This window comes from Anas platyrhynchos, chromosome 5 (assembly GCF_047663525.1).
Source record: "Anas platyrhynchos isolate ZD024472 breed Pekin duck chromosome 5, IASCAAS_PekinDuck_T2T, whole genome shotgun sequence".
Taxonomy (NCBI): Eukaryota; Metazoa; Chordata; class Aves; order Anseriformes; family Anatidae; genus Anas; species Anas platyrhynchos.
The window spans coordinates 29020741-29039449 of NC_092591.1; the positions used below are offsets into that span (position 1 = coordinate 29020741).

Sequence of the window (18709 nt, forward strand, 5' to 3'; positions counted from 1 at the left end):
TAAAAAATAAAATAAATACATATATTTTGTAGCTCCTAATGGTGGGCCTGCTTTACTCTCAGGCCCTCACCTCCCCACCAGGAGCCCCCCCATGTTTTATCCAGGAGATGTTTCTGGGTTGTACTGTGTGTGTGGAGGGCTTGCTTTGCCTTCAGAGGGTTTTTCAGTTCTGATTTCTTTTTTTTCCCAAAGCTCTTCTCCGCCCCTTTGATGTGCTGCCTCCAACACCACAGAAGCCATTTGCAGCTTGCCTGGGGGTGCCAGGGCTGGTTTTAAGGCCCCAGTAGCATGGCCGGGGGACAGACAGCTCCTATCTGCTCCCATCGGCCCTCCCAAGCCCCCCAGATGCTCACACTGAAGGGCTGGGTTTGACCCCCCCCCAGATGTCCCACCCAACACCCTGGCATCGCCATGGGGCCACACTCACAGGGGGCCAGTCCCCCTTCTCCCCGCCCCACCGCCCCCTTTAATTAAAAATTGAAATCGCATAATTGCCTCTTCATTAAAGCCAATTAAAGCCCGGCTGACGAGGGAGGTAGGCGGCACATTTTGCAACTCGCCGCGGAGATGAGACAGCGTGCAGCGCAATTACGGTGTCTGTTTGCTTTGCCTCCATCCGACGGCCTCATCAGGGCTCGCTTTGAAAGCAGGCTTTGGGTTTGGAAGGTGCTGGCAAACCCCCGCACACTGGTCGGGCCAGCTGGTGGGAAAAGGAGGCTGGGCGGCCTTCTCCTCCTCCTCTTCCTCCTCCCCATCCTCCTCCTCCTGCCCCAGCAGCTCCTTGTGCTGCAGGAAGGGGAGGGATGCAGGTGGATGGAGAGCAAGGCTTTGGGGCAGCATTGTCAACATCGCCCGCAGTGGGCTACTGCCATCCCAGCCACATCCTTCCTCATCCTCAAGCAGTGAGCACCACTTCTAATTAACACTTGGCCTCACTAATAGGGAGGTGGGAGCAGGGAGTGCTGCCCCCCGCCAGCATGTGGGGGGGTGCCGCCTGCAGCTCAGCCTTTTGCTCTCCATCCCTAGGCTCTAAAGCTACTGCTGGCTCCTGGGGGAGGCCAGGAGAGCCCAGGCAGGCTCAGTGCCCACACTGCTCGATCATGGGAACTGTGCTCAACCCGTGCTGGTGACCCCTGTGGAGGAGCCTTCTCCAGGCCTCACAAGAGGAGGCAGCGCATTGCCCACAGCACGGCCCGGGGCGGCGGGAGGGAGGGCTCTATCACCTGTTTTCCTCAGGCAGGAGCTCCCGATAACAGCTCGGCCGCCTCCACAACCACAAGACTTTCCAGCCTGGTGAGCTCTACCAAGCCGGCAGCTGCAGACAAATGCATCTGAAACCCTGTGCTGCTGCTGCCAGAGAGCCCAGCTCCGAGATTTCCCCTTGTAATGCCAGCTGAAAAAAGCCTGGGCAAGCAACCCTTGCTAGCACTTTGTTGCACACACTGTGCTTGCCTGTATTTTGACCTGAACGGTGCTTATTAACCTTTATTTTATTTTACTTTTTTTTTGGTTATAATAATAGTCCAGAGTCCTTTGTAAGCAATCTTTCTTCAAAGATCTCTTTTTTTGATCTTTTCATAGGCTAAGCAACAATTCATCCTATATAAATCTGGGATTGAAAGGACATAATTTGTTGTTCCGTGCTTTTTTTGAAGCGGTAAGAGATGAAACAGCTCAGGGGAATGTCAGCACTGGTTATATCTTAATTGGTTTTTCTCTGCATCAAAATGCCTTGAACTATTCACTCGTGTGCAGCAGCACTACATGACCTTTACAGCGAGTGCTCTGACTCTTCAAACAAGTTATAGCCCATCTCCCACCTTAGGTGTTTTCATTGTTAGTGGCTCTGACACTAATTTTGTACCCAGCCCTCTTCTTTCTGTCCAGGCAAATCAAAGACTTCCAAACGTGCCTTAAGCCAGGAGTGTAGAAAGGAAGAAGGAAGACTGCATAATTGGGTGAAATTAAAAAGAAAAAAAGGGAGTGGGGGGAGAACATTTCACAGCCTTTCCCTCAACCTACGCACCGGTTTTCCCCGGTGAAGAGGCTGCACGTGGCCATCTTATGTTTCTGCTTCCCGACCCCAGAAACACTGTTCCTGCCCGCAAGTGTGAACTTCCCCCTGTTGGCCAAACAGACATTAATGCTAAAACACAGCAGAAAGTCCTTCCTTTCCCCTAAAAGATGGGAGAGTATGGACTCAGCAACTGCAGGGGTGCATTTGTTTTGTAAAGCCATCAGGTTATCAGCTCGCAAGGAATAGAAAGACCAATGGCCCTTCTTTTCATCAGCAGCATCATGTTATGCTGTTCAGTTCCTGCCCCAAGCAGGGGCAAGTTATTATCACACATATCTATATATGTCTATATGTAGAGAGATTTTCCTTTGGGCCATATTGCGTAATGAGCAAATTCCTTTCCAACCTGCTTCCCTTCAGCCCTCTCCTTAAGCTGGGCCGGGTCTGGTATCGGTGATGCTAACTTGCAAGAGCTGGGGGCAGGAAGAGAGGAAGGGCTGAGCTAGTGAGAGGGCACATTATTGCTGCAGACAGTTTATTTTGGAAAGGAAAAATTGCTAATAGGGCTTTGTTAGTTGTTGTTGGTTTAGTTTTGTTTTTTTTTTTCAGCCCAGGACTGTTAGCAGGAAGGTTGGTATGAGCTCTGGCAACCAGAGCACGCTCTCGCTGGGTTGTATTCACCTGGTTTGGCATCCCCACAAGGCGTCCGGATTCCCACGGTAAAAACCGGAGGGTAATGAAGCTTGTGCAAGAGGCGAGCGCTGCTGGGTGGAGCACGCGCTCGCTTGTGTAATGGTGAGATGAACGAGCAGAGAGGAGAGCCGGTCTGGAAACAAAGCTGGCACTGGGCGAACAGCTCAGCCTTCATTCACAGAATGCTTCATTAACAGCACAGAGTGACTTCGCTAGTTATTTTCCCTTCCTTTGAATGCTTGTCAAACCTGAGTGACTTACAGCGCTTATTGTCCCTGGCCTACGAGAGGCTGGAGGTATTTAGGACAGCAGTGCGAGCGCATGGAAAAAGCCCTGCCTGCTGTTAGCGGTATGGCCGCGACCTGCCTGGGGAAGGCGGCTCTCCTGCACACAGGTCACGGTATGGTGACAGCTGGGCACAAAATCAGCTCCCCCCAGTAAGGGGCAGACAGTGAAGAAGCATGAACGCAGCACTTTTATTTATTATTAATTTAGTTATTTATTACATATTACAGGAAGCTTGCTGAGAAATGCTTTGCAAGAGGCAATCTCCATGGTCTCCAAAAGCTGACTGCAGCCTCTTGGTGGCCACTAGGACCCACAGGACCGGGTGAAGTCAGCGACTCCAAGACTTTGGAGAACATCACGTGTGGGAGAAGCCAGCCTCTCCTCTAGCCTGCCTAAACCACGGCTTGTGCCTATGGGCTCAGCTAGAAAGGCTGCTTGTTTTCTAGCTGAGCTGTAATTATTTCCAAAAGGGATCAGGCTAAGACGCTTCAGAAAAAAGTGCAAATCTCAAGCACGAGTTCATAAGGTTATGTGCTAACTCAGTGTGACTTTAGGCAGCCAGAGCATGTCTTACATCTCAAGCTTGCCTTCTGAATCACCAAATTCGCAAAGAACAAGCAATTTCCTTGTGCCGTAACCAGTCTGACCTCTTCTTACACGCTCTTCTCTGGCTCAGGCCTCCTCAGGACTTGGCTGTGCTGAACTGGCTTCCTTCAGGAGACCTTGCTGGCTTGAGGAACTGCCGTCAAGGCAGCATTTCCCTGAGAATGAATTTATTAAGCCTCCTTTATTTTAAAACAGGCAAAGCTTGTTTCAGGAGAGTGGAAACTTGCAAAGCCTATTTTAACTCTTCCAGCTGCCTCAAATCCTAACCAGGTGGCAGCCAAACCCAGACAGCTGAACTCGCTGACAGTGCCCACAGACATCCCAAACACCTCCCACGGGGGTCCCGGGGAGCCCCCAGTCCTGTGTCACAGGCCCCTGACAACCCACAGCCCCCCACTGCCAGCTGTGGGGCCCTCCAGGCCTTCTTCCTAGAGACCTGAGGTGCTGTTACTGCACTGCTTCCCAAATGGATCTTACTTGGACTGCTTCCAGCTGCTTCAACCTGCAGACCCAGAAATGAAGCCTTTTTTTTTTTTCTCTTTTTCTCACCCTCAGGTCAGAAGCCAGTGAAATGAAGACTGCATCAAACCGGTGTGTTCTCACAGACAGAACTGAAGTTTCCTTTAGGGAGTTGCTGTGAAGGTAATCAGGCATATATTGATGTAGACTTTTGTTTTGGTTTGGTATCACAGCTCACCATTTTTAAAACTTCCCTCTAAAGAGGGAATTTTGCAATTCATTTGACTTGAGGCAGAGTCTTCAGAAACCACCAGGACTGAGCCTTTTTTCCTTTTCTGCTGTAGTTTATGACTATAAATAACCATCTGAAGCCAAAGGAGAGTTTACTAAGCTACTCATCTTTGCCATTATCAGCTAGATCTGTAATGGCAAGGGCAAGGCTAGGTTTTGACAAGATCTGTGCTCTGTTAGACTGCGTCGCCTGGCATTAACTCTGCTTCTAACGAAGCCCGGCTCAGCTTTCCCACTGCTTTCCTGAGGATGAACATCTTGCTCGTCAGCTTCATTACCCACTCATCTCATTTGCTCCTCCTGAATGCTGGCACATTCACTCTCCATGTTCTGGAATTTCCCGTTTTCTTGAAATTAAAGTTAGCCTTTAAGGATTCATGCACATAAATTACTTCAGTGTGCTAATGTGCAGATGTTTATCTCCAGGTAGTAGCGCTCCTATTTAACCATGTGGTGGAAAGTATTTCTTTATGACAGTGGAAGCATATCATTCACTTTCTTTTGATATAAAAGACTGGTCAAATACCTCTACCTGATGTGCCTAGCATCACCAGCACTGGTATCAGCCAGTTAATATGCAGGCAAACTCTATAGTTTTTCCCACCCTTGCCAGCCATACATCTACACCAGTAAAAGTACATACTGTAGATTTTTCTCCTCTACATCTCAAGTTATTGTCACTAGCAAAAATTTTTAGGACCACCCTTGCCTGTGAATATTACATGCACATCCCCTACCCCAACTCCTCCTGGAGTCTGTTAATCACCACAGTTCTGTGACTGGCTACAATTTTTTTTTCCTTCAGTACCCAAAACCTATCCACACCCCTCTCCTCCTCCTCCCCTCCCCCCTACCTTAATTGAGCATTAAGAACTGCATTTTCTGACTATAAAGTATGGATGTATGAGTATCTCAATACACCCTAAACCAATTTGCACCCCCAGCACCTTCTCTATGACTGAAATAGGTAACTGCATGAAATCTTTAGTGATGTTGGTGCCCCTTAACCCCATGACAATACAGATGCTTAGAAGCTGAGGAAACTTTGCTTGCAAATCAAGCTAGTTTGTTCTGATTTACATTGAAAAACTCTTTTTAATGCAGTTTTCACAAGGGCTACTTTTCTTTGTCTCTTGACAACAAAGGAAGCTAGCCCCATGCTCATTCAAGAGCTGTATTATGCCAAAGAGGTGGCATGCCCCTCGTTGCAGACTTCAGAGTTAACTACAGAATGTCAAAGGGACTTTCATTTAACCTAGGAAGCATTATGGACCAGACAGGCACCAACGTTCATGTTTCACAACTTTAATAGAATATTCTATCTATTCTGTACAAATTGAAAACACTGTATTAAGTTACAAATGTGTCAGGTAAGGCTGGAGCACTCTACATGCCTGGTCACAGTGTTGATACAGCTGCTATTCAACTGCTGCCAGAGGTTGGCAATGGATGCTGAAACTAGAAACATGTACCTGAAGTGCCGCACAACAACAAAAGGTAGTTTTGAAGACTTCAGAGCTTTAAGAAAAAAAATTGTGGAATGGAATAATTTCAGTGTTGCAAGTAAGACACCAAAACTTCAGATTTATTGAACTGAATTTTGTTAAACTTCTGTGTTCATAGTGAAAGGTCCTTCCATGCTGGACACTAAGCAATAAGACTACTGGAAATTTTCTGGTTCTTTGGCTGCAACCCACTTCCATTGACAGCAAGTTTGGCCTTTACATTTTGATCTTCATCCAGAAGAGTTGTCATTTTGATAAAAGTTCGTTTCTTCTGTCTAGACTACTACGTTGAGACCAATTCAAATCATTTGTTGTACAAGTACCCATATTTTATGCAAAACAGGAAGAATATTTTCAAGTATATTAAAAACTATTAAAAAGCACTAATTCTGTCAAAGTACTTACAAACATGAATAAATAAATAGTAAGATGAACAACTAAGTCTCAAATATGACACCCCCTTCAATGAAGTAAAATTACTTCAATTCAATTGGTTTTACTGAGATAATAAATATGACATTTAAAGCTGCTCAAGCACTAGTTCAATTTGTAGGTTGCAAGAAACATTAAAAAAAGAGGGGAGGGAACTAGCAAAGAGTTCATATTGCTCTATCCGTTTCAGCTACCATACAGGTAATCCATTTACTTTAGCTTCTCAGCACATTGCTATTCCACAATTTTCAAGGTTTTAACAAGAAAATGGATAATCTTCGCTTGGTAGTCTGGACTATTCCCCTATGCATAGGGCAAAAGGCTCTAAAGGCCTACTGACATACTTAGCTACAGTGTACCAACGGCTGTAGAGTGTGCTTTATTTAAACCTCTTATTTCCCAAATGCATTGAAGTTGCCACTGTACATGTTAAGCAATAAAAGAAAAGTTAGTGAAAATCATGCATTTTAAAACAAATTAATTTTAAGCATTGTTAATAAGATTGTGCTGCAGCGATGAAGTATCCTGAACTGCAGGCCAGGTATCCAAATATTTGTTACAAGTTGTTCAAATATCACTTTGAAGTGGTATTTCCTTATTACTGTTGTTTGCATTCAGCAGGTTGGCTGGAATCTTTCTGTTTAAATGGAAAAAGAAAAAAACAGTTAAAAATCAAAATGGCATACAATAAATAAAATATTTAATGAATAAAATAAATTGTCTATGCAGTTTTAAGCTAGCTAGAGAGCATTGACATATAAGGCAAGCTACATATAAATTCAGGTTATATCATAAAGTCTTCCACAGTAGTGCTTTTTTAATTCCTTCCAACTGCTTGGTACCTCATACTATTTTTTAATCTGCATTTGCATTCTCTAAACTCCATCCAGTAGGCTGAGGTTCAAACAAACCAGAAAGCAAGTGATTTTCTACTCCCCCATCCAAAGGCTCAGTTTGACTTTCAGTTCATATTAAACTAACAATAAACTGCCACCTCCTCACCAACTTGGAGGGATGAAGGCAGTGAAGTCAGGCTGCTTATTTTTTGCAGCACAATTGAGGTTTTACTTGCTCTTTCTGCAAAGGCGATAAAAATGTAATTAATGTGTTGATTTCGTCTAGGTTCTGCATCACCAGTATGCAACTATTCAACAGTTTAACACTGGGCAAGAAGTCCATATGTTAATCTGAGTATGCAAAAGCAGAAACACCTTCATTAGGGAGTAAAACTATTTCCCCTCTGGCAAAAGGAAGTGTATTTGGGAAAGAACAAGTACTCAAACAGCTAAGAACTTCAGGTTTTACATTGTACATCTTGCTTGGTTTTTGCTGTTGTAAAGTAGTGTTCTTAGAAAGCAGAAGAATTTACTTCAGTGTATTTCCTGTTCGCTTCTCCCTTTACTGTTCTTATTATAGTTTATTATAAACAAAATCTAAGTCACAGAAACCTGCTGAATTCTAGTAAAGAAAAAAACTAAAATATGACACCTTGAATGCCACCAACTGCAAAATAAGATGTTTCTGGGTAACCATCCTAAATAGGAACTTTTTAATGTTGCAAAGGAAGCAGACATGCAAGAGTTCATCATGCATCAAGCGACCAAAAGCTAAGACAACTTAAGCACTGTGCTTGCAGAGGAGGAGTAAGAGATGCAACCAAGATACTTTATCAGAAAGTTTGTCCCGAAGAAGATGTTTTAAACCCAGACAATTAGTCCCTTCACCACCTAAACTGTATAGGGCTAGAGGTCTATCATTCCCACCGGAAGTCTAGATTGCAGCCTAATTTTGTCTCTTTTGCACAGATATGCTAGAAATGTTCAACTCCTTCCTTGTGATTTTCCTCCCTGGTGCATCTGGCTAACTTCAACTCTGTACTTTCTCATCTGCCTGAGTTCCCCAAAAACATGAACTCATTTTCACTGATCCAGCACTAAATGCAGCATGAATACCCTTCTTTTCAAGAAGAAATGTTTGCACAAAGGTAGTATTCTTTCTCAAAATTATCTGACTGCCACTGCTAATTGTTGCATGCTAACAAACACCCAGCATTTTTTTAATCAATAATATTTTCAGAAATGCCTTTTTCTTACAGCTACTTTGTATTTGAATGTGGCAATAGAATAGTGCACAGCACCACTCCCTCTCTCACACACCCTCTGGCTAAGAGCTGTAATCAAGTAACAAACCAATTATTTACAAACTACTTCAAAAGCTTTTAATCTCCCTCCCTCCCTTCCTATTCACCTCTAATAGGAAATCATTTGCAACCATTTTGGCCAAATTTTAATGGCCAACCAAAACCCTTATTTGCTAATAAGTTTCATCTCTTCTTCATACTTGTCTTTATTTCTGTGTAAGCATTTAAATTGCGATTAAAACCTGCATCACAGAACCTACAAAGTTCCTTTTTAAGAATCTTTCAGTGTTGACTACAGCTCTCATACAAAGAAAAATATAATATTTAAGAGGCTGTCAGATACAAGTCAGTTGTTGGAAACTTTAAAGAAAAAAGTGCCAGTATTTTATACTACTTTTGACTTACAGTTCAGGGCATATCTATCTTGACAATACATATCAACTGTTTAAACTGGGCATAAGTAACAAAGTATCTCAGATCCAGTTTCCAACATAATCGTTTTGCTTCCCCTACTGCAGTAGCACAACACTACTCCCACCGAGCTAGCCAGCATGAGTTCCACGTTGCCTGCATTTACCTGTCAGCCTCACATCTCAGGATTAGACAGTGAGATGCAACAGCACAGGTTGATAACTACCCTTTTCTTCAAAAGTTACCGCTTCCGCATCAGGCACGTGAAAGCTGAAATTTAATTTTTGGCCTGTAACTGATCCTGGAAGATCCAGACCCGAGGTTAATTGAGATACTACATCCACACTCCCTCAGGCATGGCTGTTAGTTTGAGCTTGCTCTTCCCATGCTGCCCTGATTGCTGGTGACATTTGCACAGACAACCACTACCAAAACCCGTTTAGAGCAGGGTCTGTTCAAAGCTGCTATTTCCTCCACAGTAGCAAGATTTCCACTCACACTACATTTTCCTAAATTAACTCTCAAAAGTATTGTGAAAATGTTGGTGAAGTGTCTCAGCAAGGCAACAAAGACCAAAAAGGAAAGACTAGAACCAGCAAAGAAAAGGAATTTTATCTCATTTTAAAATAAATCAGTGAACAAGTAAGCTAAGATTCACCATCATCACTACAGAGCCAAACAAGAATTCTTGTTGTATAGAGAATTTCTTCAAGACAAGTCCTGAGCAATGACTTAAATTCACATGAACTATGACAGAACGTTTTACTTTAATGTCTTTAAGGCAATTATTTCAGAACATTTACTTATGCTGTGCAAGCGGTGGTTTAAACTGCTCTGGGGCCTTGATTCCAGCTTGAGAAACTGTTCCAATCAAGATACACAAGCTAAGTGAGACTCCCACTTACTCTAAAGCTTATTAATTTTTAACTCCTTCATTAACAAGTATCTATATGTAAAGCTTTTGTGTCACTGCTTCTTGTTTATAGCACCACTTGTTTGAAACAAAAAATAATTAATACTCCTGCTACACTGGACCTCAACATTTTTCTTCTGGGATTTGATTACCCAGAAGATAAATGCAAGAAGCTTCAGCTAATTATCTTACATACAGACCACTTCAGACATCAGCAACCAGATCAGCTGAACTGTACCAACTGCTTACGGACAGAGGACATGCACTGAATGTAATGAGGAAGTTTCAGCTAAAATTTGCAGGATCAGAGGGCTAAAACGGAGAAGAAAAGCAGGTCTGTAGTAGTATGAATCTCTCTCCACAAACTGCTTCCATAGCTTTCATACATACAGCCCACTGCTTCCCTTCCACCCATCCAATTAATGTGGTGTCCTAGAGAATGGGGGCATACATCCAAAGTACCTGTGCCATTTACGTTAGTAATTTAATCCTTTCAAGCCAGATTTTTTTTTTGCATAAAAGTTATTATTAAAAAAAGAGACACTGGATTCCTTTTAACCTTCAGTGTTTAAACAGATTAGGCAGGATATATTCCTAGCTGAATAAAAGAACAATCAAGCCTTCACCTCCTTACTTCTACAGATCACTTTGGGAAGCTTCTGTTACACAAGCATTCCATCTGCTAAAGCAGCTGTGCAGGCACAAGCAGCCCATCGAGATCTGATTCCCAAACACACTTGGCTGCCAACAACAGTGGGATCAATGCAGTCAGTAGGCACTAAAGCCAATGCCTTTCCAGCACAAGAGGAAGAAAGCCTTTCAATATTTAAAAAGTTTTTAGCATGAAATAATCTCCAGTTAGGTGTCACAGAGATAAAGCTTATCTTTGTTCCTTTTCTAACATACGTTCTTGAGGATAAAAAAGTAAGGATATCAGACAGATGCGGGAAATAAATTCACACCTAACTGGAGCTAAGCAAGCACAAGGTCTGAACTGCTTCCTCCACGAACAGAGAAAATCCTACAAAAGGTTCCAAAAATAAATTCTCTGCTAACGAGCCCTTCAGCCACTGTTACTTAAAGGACATACTAAGCACCCTGAAGCAGAAGTACTCTCTAACACTGGATTTTTATTTAGCTCATAATTCAAACCGGTGTTGTGTTATTACCCAGTCAACTAATTCTCTATTCAAGCATAATATCAGTAATGTGAAAAAGGCAGTTAAACAACAGGGCATGCAAGCACAGATAAATATACTTGTCAAAATAAGCTACTTTATCTTGACATCTTCTGAAGCTACTTTCAATCAAATGACTGCTCAGTCTTCCAGAGCCACAACTTACACATAGCACAGCATTATGTTCTTTGTATAATGATACTGACCTGGTTCTAACTGAACAACTCAAATGTACTTAAATCTGTCAGGAGCGCGAGGGAGGAAGGAGGAAGAGGTGGCAAAGCAAAAAGAAAAGTGTTGACATTTATCAAGCAAATGAAGTACAACAACAAAGGAGGAGGTAGCATGGAAGTGACTGAAAAGGCAAAAATTTGATATGAAACAAAAACAGGGTAAAGGACCATTATTTTTGTGTACATGGAAGGGAAACTATTCTAGATGTAACAAAAAGGAAGGGGAAACTGAAAGGCAGGGGATGAAAGAAGGGCAGGGGATGGGGAGAGACAAATCTAGTGAACAGAGGTAGCAATGGAAGACGGGATTAGGGGGCATGACCCTTAAAAGGCAAAACCAGAATTCCAAGTTTACTTGAAAAATTGAAGACTGGCTAATGATTTTTAACTGTAGTAAGGGAAGACAGTTGTGTAAGACTGCAGCAGCATGACATATAAGCTGTCATGACAAATGAATGTTCTACTACAGCATGTGAATAAACAGTGCAAGTATGCTGAGACAGGCTGGTTGGTTTTTCAAAGCACATCAGATTGGAAATAAATACAGTTTAAGTGAATTGAACAGAGACAAAATACGTATGAGAGGAGGAAAAGAATTTGAATATAGCTTCACATAAGTAACAAAAAAACATAGAAGCCTAGAATACAGAAAAAGAAGCATGGAGCCTGTTGCAGACAGTGTTCTCTGTGAAGCATGGGAAGAAAGGTGAGAGATAGTACACAACAGAAGGACTTTCTTTCCTTTTAAATAAAAGGAGAAAAATTAGAAGAACAAAACCTACTCAGAAGTATGAGTGCTAAAGAAAATGCCTCTTCAGAATGACTGACTGAACTTGTCAGGCAGTGTAAGTAAGAATGTTGGAAAGGACACAGCAAGTAAGTCAATGACTTACAAGAGTTCTCAAGGAGAGCAGAGGAGATATTTAGGAATTTCCAAGTATGCTAGAAACAGTACAGAGGTGCAACATCAAATCACAAACAAGGAAAAATGAAGTCTGACAAGTCTCAGTATCTTTTATCATGTGTACAGAAAATAGCTTGACTGCTACAAAAGCAAAGCAGAAGTTGTGCCAGGAAGGCAAAGAGGTCATTCTGAAAAATCTACTTTCATCATATGATTTAAAGGCATTCATCTCTGTATGCATTTCTTTTTTTTTTTTTCTGAGCTACTACTAAAACCTAAACCCTGAAGTTCCCATTCCCCATTTTCTTTTCCCCATACAAGGAAAACAAAAACCAAAAGACTAGCAAACAAACTACATTGCATGGCTACAATGGGACTTCTTGGAAGTTAGGTATGAATGGAATTCCACCTTACCTAGAAATGTATGAATGATAAACAGACTTAAATTACACCTAAATGGGAAAAAATTGAAAGGAACTGTCAGCATGAATGAAAAGTGAAATGTACAAAATAATACAGGAGGCAACAGCTATAACCTTCCAAGGTACTAGAAGTTCTTTCTAAAGAATAACAGATTTCACACTTCTGCCATTAAAAGGATCTTACTTAGCATGAACGTACTTTGACTCAGAACTAACATTTTGTTTCTCTGCTGTCCCACCTCTTCCCATTACAGGTACACTACTGCATTTTGATCCTTCAGGACAGAGTAAAAACATTCGTTTCTGTCATATGAATCCTGTTTGATCCATCTTTCCTGAAGACAGACTTCTTTTACAGCAGTTCTCAATAAAGAAAAGCAAGCTCAAATCTTGATATGGAGACAAAAAACATGTACTAGCAATACGATGTATATTAACTACATAAGTCAGTAAAGTGACATGTTAAGCTGCTGTAAGACTTTCATCCACAGATCAAGTAGTTTTGCATACCTTTCACTTTTTCATCTGTGCCTTTAGAAAAGATTAAAAGTTGATGTTTTAAGAACTAAATAAGTACAAGTCTTTGTTTTCATTGTCCTGGCTTCACTAAATACAAGTATTAGCTTTAATATAACTGAAGGACTGAAAAACACCTATCAGAAGGAGCATTAGGCCTTAGGCTGAGTTTTAAAACAGGTCACGCAAAGTTTAAAAGTCAAAAGGTGGGGACTAACTTCTTGAATCCTAGCTGAGCACGGACATGTGGAGTCCAATCAGCAGCCATTAAAACAACCAAAAAGAACAATTCTAACAAAGAAAGTAAATAAATGAAAACTAGTTGAGACTTGTCAGACTAATTCCAAGTTGAAGTCCAACTACAGAAAAATATTTGAAATAAGACCTTTCTAAAGGAAGAGAGATACACTTATTACACAGAGGTGTCGCTAAGAGGTAAAGACAGAAAGTTAAGAAATTACCTTAATTTATATTTATCCAAACTTAAATTTTTCTTTTAAGAGCAATTTGAGTACTGAGGAAGAGAAAAACACTGCAGTCAAGAGGTAGGCTTTTTTTTTTTAAAAAAAATATTTGTTAATATTTTCAAACTGCTATAATCTTAATTACATTGCTCAGGGTTATAGTGTGTATGACATAAACATACTAACATTCTTACCTTAGCATCACTCTCTGCATCTTCCTCCTCTTCTCCCTCCTCTTCCCCCTCCAACTCCTATGACAAAATAGAGATAAACTAACAGAAATTAAAACAGGTTAAAAGTGCAACTTTTTCCAATGGAGAAAAAAACAAAGTAGCAAGTATTACCACTGTATTCCAGAGTGTTTCAGCAGTCAACATTAAAACTACTTTGGCTTGATTAAAAGAATTCAGCATCTTCTAGATCTTAAAGCAAAATCTTTAAAAGAAAATTTAAAACAAGATTTACAAGATTCAGCATGACTGACTTAAGGAAACCTTCCTACATAAGTTGCTGCACTCTGCTAGTGATTTTTGAACTTCTACCCAATGCATTACTTGGAACGTTGCAGTTCTGGTAAGCAGTATCTAATTTTGTTCTTTTTCACCTTCTTCTCCCAGTCTATTTATTTGGCCTATTGTGGACAGATTAGGTATTCTTCTACAGGATTCGGCAGTATTTTTGCACTGTTGTACACATGCCTATTGCACTGGGTCTGGCTGGGATGTTAACTTTCCCTGCAGCAGCCAATTCAGTGCTGTGCTCTGCACTTGTAGCTAGAACAGCAGTGGTATCACACCAGTGTTGTGTCTGCTGCTGAGCAGTGCTGCCACAGCATCAGGACTCCCTCTAATCCTCCCAGGGGGTGGGCAAAAAAATAGAGAAAAGAAACATCACCAGGGCAGCTGACCTAAACCAGCCGAAGGGATATTCCATACCACATGATGTCACACTCAGCAATAAAAGGTGGAAACAGGAAAATGAGGGGAGGGGTGGGATCTTGGTGTGAAAACACTGGTCCTCCTCCCAAACACTGGCTACGTGCGTTGAGGCCCTGCTTCAAGGACATGGTCAAACCTCACTTATTTGTGGGAAGTAGAGAGTAATTCCTTTCCTCTGCACTTCCACGTAACCTTTATTTTTTTTCCCCTTTCCCTTTTTCTTCCTCTTTAGTTAAATTGTTTAGTTAATATAGTCTTTCCTTAATAATTATAATTTTTTCCCTTTAATTAAATTATCCTTATCTCAACCCGTGAGTTGTTCTTTACTTCTTCCCCTTCTCAGCTAAGGAGGAGTGAGAGAACAGTTGTGGTGTTTAGCTGCCTAGCACAGTAAAACCACCAGTCCTTTCTGGTGCCCAACGTGGGGCTCAAAGGGTTGAGATAACAATAGAATTGACTAAAAACACTTGCAACTAACACGCTTACTCGCTAGTCACCACGTTCAGTGTCCTGTTAATATTGGATTGTTTGATCATATAATCATGCAATCTGTGTCATGTTCTCCTTTCTCCTCTACATCTGATCCAGGAATGGGCTACAAGCTGTGTTTTTGTTTTTGTTTTATTTTATTTTATTTTTTTTATTTTATTTTGCTGTGCTGCCAAGCACTGGCCTTCAGTTTCATCTGGCATTCAGGCTCTCCACTGTTATCATTTGGGTCTCATGGAAACTACCTTTTAGAGAATATTCAGAACTACATTGCCTTCCTTTCCTCATCTGGACGTCAGTTTATGAATAGTATCAGGAATGGTACCTCCTCCTTCTTTCACAGTGTGCTAATTACAACAATTTGAGTATTTTGAGTATCCATACGTAACCCATATATTGCTATTTCTAATTCTGAATAACTGGTTTCCTCTTCTCTCTTAGTCAATTGTTTAGAAAGCTTACCCGGGAATCTGTCTCGAAACAGTCTTGTGGCAGGTGGCAATGCGTGTGGGAGGATATAGGCAGGTACCTGTCACAGGTGTCTGATCCAATAGTTTTGAACTTCACCCCCTGAACAAGTGCAAAATCCTAAAAACCTGATAGAATGTTTGAGAGTTGTATGTCCTGACCCTGATAATGCCAGAGAATGACAGCTTGCAGCACTGTGCTGGGTCCTGGCTTACTCCTATCAAACACTGTTTAACATCATCCAGCACCTTGAAGAGAGGGAGAAAGTCTGAGTCCGATGACCAGATAACATGCTGTGGCTGACCCAGAGGACCAACCGATATGGTATCAGTCATCCGCATAGTCAAGTCTAAACAATGGAAATCAGCTCGTTTAGTAAGAGAAGAAGTCTCTCCTAAGAAGGAGGGAGAAGGGGAAAAGGCAGGCACCTCTAAAGCAGAGTCATCACAAAAACAGCAGGAAGAAGAGATGGAAATCATAAAGGAATCAGAAACCACTCGATCCCTATCAGCATGAGGGTGTTCAAGTTGCTTCAGAAGTTGTGGGTACAGAAGCACAGCTCCTCTTGGCCCCACAGTTACCTGTATTACCTTGGACGTTCAAAGGGAAAATTCCCACTATACACCATGCGACTGATGCTACATGGAGTAAGTGGATAGTGTTAATTACACAGCGGGCTCGAATGGGAAAACCTAATTGCCCAGGAATCCTGGAAGAGATCATGGACAAGCCAGAAGACAGATTTCGGAGTGCCAACAGAAGGGGTAACCCGTGCTGAAGAGGCACCACCATGTCATGAGTTGCCAGAAGACAAAAAGCAGTATGTATTGTTTACTGACGGATCCTGCCGTGTGGTAGGGAGCCATCGGAAATGGAAAGCTGCTGTGTGGAGTCCCACACGATGAGTTGTGGAGGCCATGGAAGGGAAAGGCGAGTCAAGACAGTATGCAGAAGTAAAAGCCATACAACTAGCCCTAGAGATTGCCAAAAAAAGAGAAAAATGGCCAGTACTGTATCTCTACACTGACTCATGGATGGTGGCTGCAGCAATGGAAACAGAGCAACTGGCAGTGCAGAGGTAAAGGTATCTGGGCTGCTACCCTGTTGCAAGATATTGCTGCCCAGGTACAAAACCTGGATGTAAAAGTAAGTCATGTAGATGCCCACATGCCCAAGAGTCATGGTACTGAGTGGGTGTATCACATCCCTTATCACCCACAAACCTCTGAGAAGGTTGAGAGGTACAGTGGACTGTTAAAGACTATGTTACAAGTATTGGGTGCTGGGATATGCAAACAATGGGACACAAATCTACCAGAAGCCACTTGGCTAGTTAACAATAAGGGGTCTGACAGCCATGCTGGTCCTGCTGAAACAAAACCCCTACACAGTGAAAGGAGCTAAAGTCCCCATAGTGCATGTAGGAAAGTGGATGGGGAAGGCAGTGTGGGTTGCTCCTGCCTCGGGAAAAGGCAAATCCACTGATGGGACTGTCTTCGCCCAAGGACCAGAGTATACCTGGTGGGACATGCAAAGAATGGGGATATCAAGTGCATGACTCAAGAAGATTTAACCTTGAGAGAAAACTAATATGTAACCTAAGTTATATGTTGTAGGAAGGCATTGCAGGATCAATGACAGGTCAACTTTGCAAGGAACTGGGCAGTGCAATAAGGACTTGAGCTCAGCTGGTGCTGGTGTCCTGACATCCAACTCCGCCTGCCCTAAGTGACCACTTTGGCAGATGAAGACCAAATTGTCAACAGTTCTTATGAACATTTTCCAAGAAAGACCAACACAATGAGAAGATATACCTGCCTATTAATCTGTTAAGGGACAAGGAATAATGGTGATGAGAATACTTATAGGCTAAAGTATGGGGGATCTGAGAGTGACACAAATGTTATGGAATAAAGGGTGGAGGTTGGTAGCAGAGGATCGTGGTGGTTTTACTGTGCTAGGCAGCTAAACACCACATCTATATCCAAGTAGTAACATCTGGCACTGTGTACAGATTAAAAATATATGTACATTTCTATCACAATCCAGCTTAAAAATATAAATGTTTAGTCCTCAATAGCCTAGGCCCAAAAGTCTGCATTACAACTTGCAAAGATAAAAGCAACTGCAGTCTGAAAGCTGCCAGCTCTTATCAGACCACCAGCTCAGTAACTTCTAATGCACTCTACTCTGGTGAGCTTGATGACAGTCAGGTATGTACCTTTAACCAATCAGCAAGAACACCACAGCAAACATAGTAAAATAAAAGCGTAATTGCCTGTCAAGGATATTAGTTTATTCAAGTGTGGTATCATTTAGTGGTTTTGTGCAAAGCCTTTCATGGTATGCTTGTATTCATACAACACTGCAGTAAACGGACCAGAGCTCTTGGCATACTAGAACTTTCACTCTAAATTGAACCTTTAACCCTAGCAGTTGCTCCCTCTCCTTTTTTTGAACTTGGTATTTGGCAGTAACCAGTCTTAAGACACATGACAACTAAAAACTGAAAACCAAATTTAACTGCCACCTAAGTAATAGGTATTAGAAAAAAAATGAAGGGTCTTAGCACTCATTAAAAAAAAAAAAAAAGCTTCTGCTTTTGACTTGTGACAGAAAGTAGCTCCCAAAATACTAGGAGAACCCTAGGTTAAGTGCTCTTACAGGAAGTAACTTTTTTCTGAAGACAAGTAACAAACAAATTTTACAAGTTAGAAATGCTGAACTCTTTTGGAAAGAAGTACCATACACAGTTTCAGGACTGGAATACAGTAGGTAATTAGTTATCTATAAAAGATGTAGTATGCATCTCACCTCCTCTTCACCTTCTTCACCTTCTTCAAACTGAAAAACAAGACCAAGAAGTTTTATCAACTCTGCTAATATTCGCATAAAATCTCTGCAGTAACAGTTCTGGCACACTGAAACACAGTACTGCAAACTAAGCCCCTTCTAGAAGGGAACATTAGCAGCTCACAATAAATTGAATGGTTATTTCCTATTCCCAAGTAATAGGAATCTCTTCAGATTTTGTTATTCTCAAATAATTAATAAAACATACTAGTCTAATCAGAAAAGTAAGAGGGACAGCTTCTAGATACATGGTGACTAATAAACAAAATGCTGATGGGCATACATACATTATCATCATCCTCTATAGCCTCCCCAGTGAAATAAAGCACAGCACGAGGGACTATCCTTTCACGGAAGAAGTGACCAATTTCAAAATCTGCTGCTAAAGTAAACTCAGAATCTTCATCCTGTAAAGCAAATCAGTTTGAAATAATTTCATTCACTCCTCTGTAGCACACCACTTTCTTTTTTTTTTTTTTTTTAATTGAA

The 18709-nt window shown here is 41.7% G+C and overlaps 1 protein-coding gene across 10 annotated transcripts in view; it reads right to left on the reverse strand.

Moving 5' to 3' along the window:
- Window positions 1–5643: 5643 nt before the first annotated feature.
- Window positions 5644–18709, reverse strand: part of NAP1L4 (nucleosome assembly protein 1 like 4) — a 30768-nt gene continuing 17702 nt past the window's right edge. For 5 of the 10 annotated variants that reach the window (XM_013099804.5, XM_072038561.1, XM_027458417.3 and 2 more), the window contains 4 exons: window positions 18508–18627; window positions 18182–18211; window positions 13667–13723; window positions 5644–6928 (listed from right to left, as the gene is read on the reverse strand). In XM_013099804.5, the coding sequence (XP_012955258.1) occupies window positions 6890–6928; window positions 13667–13723; window positions 18182–18211; window positions 18508–18627 (246 nt within the window). In that variant the 3' untranslated portion in view covers window positions 5644–6889. Of the gene's footprint in view, window positions 6929–12484; window positions 12523–13469; window positions 13523–13666; window positions 13745–18181; window positions 18212–18507; window positions 18628–18709 lie in introns of all 10 variants that reach the window. The other 5 variants (XR_011809623.1, XR_011809624.1, XR_003497531.3 and 2 more) reach the window with 5 other exon arrangements.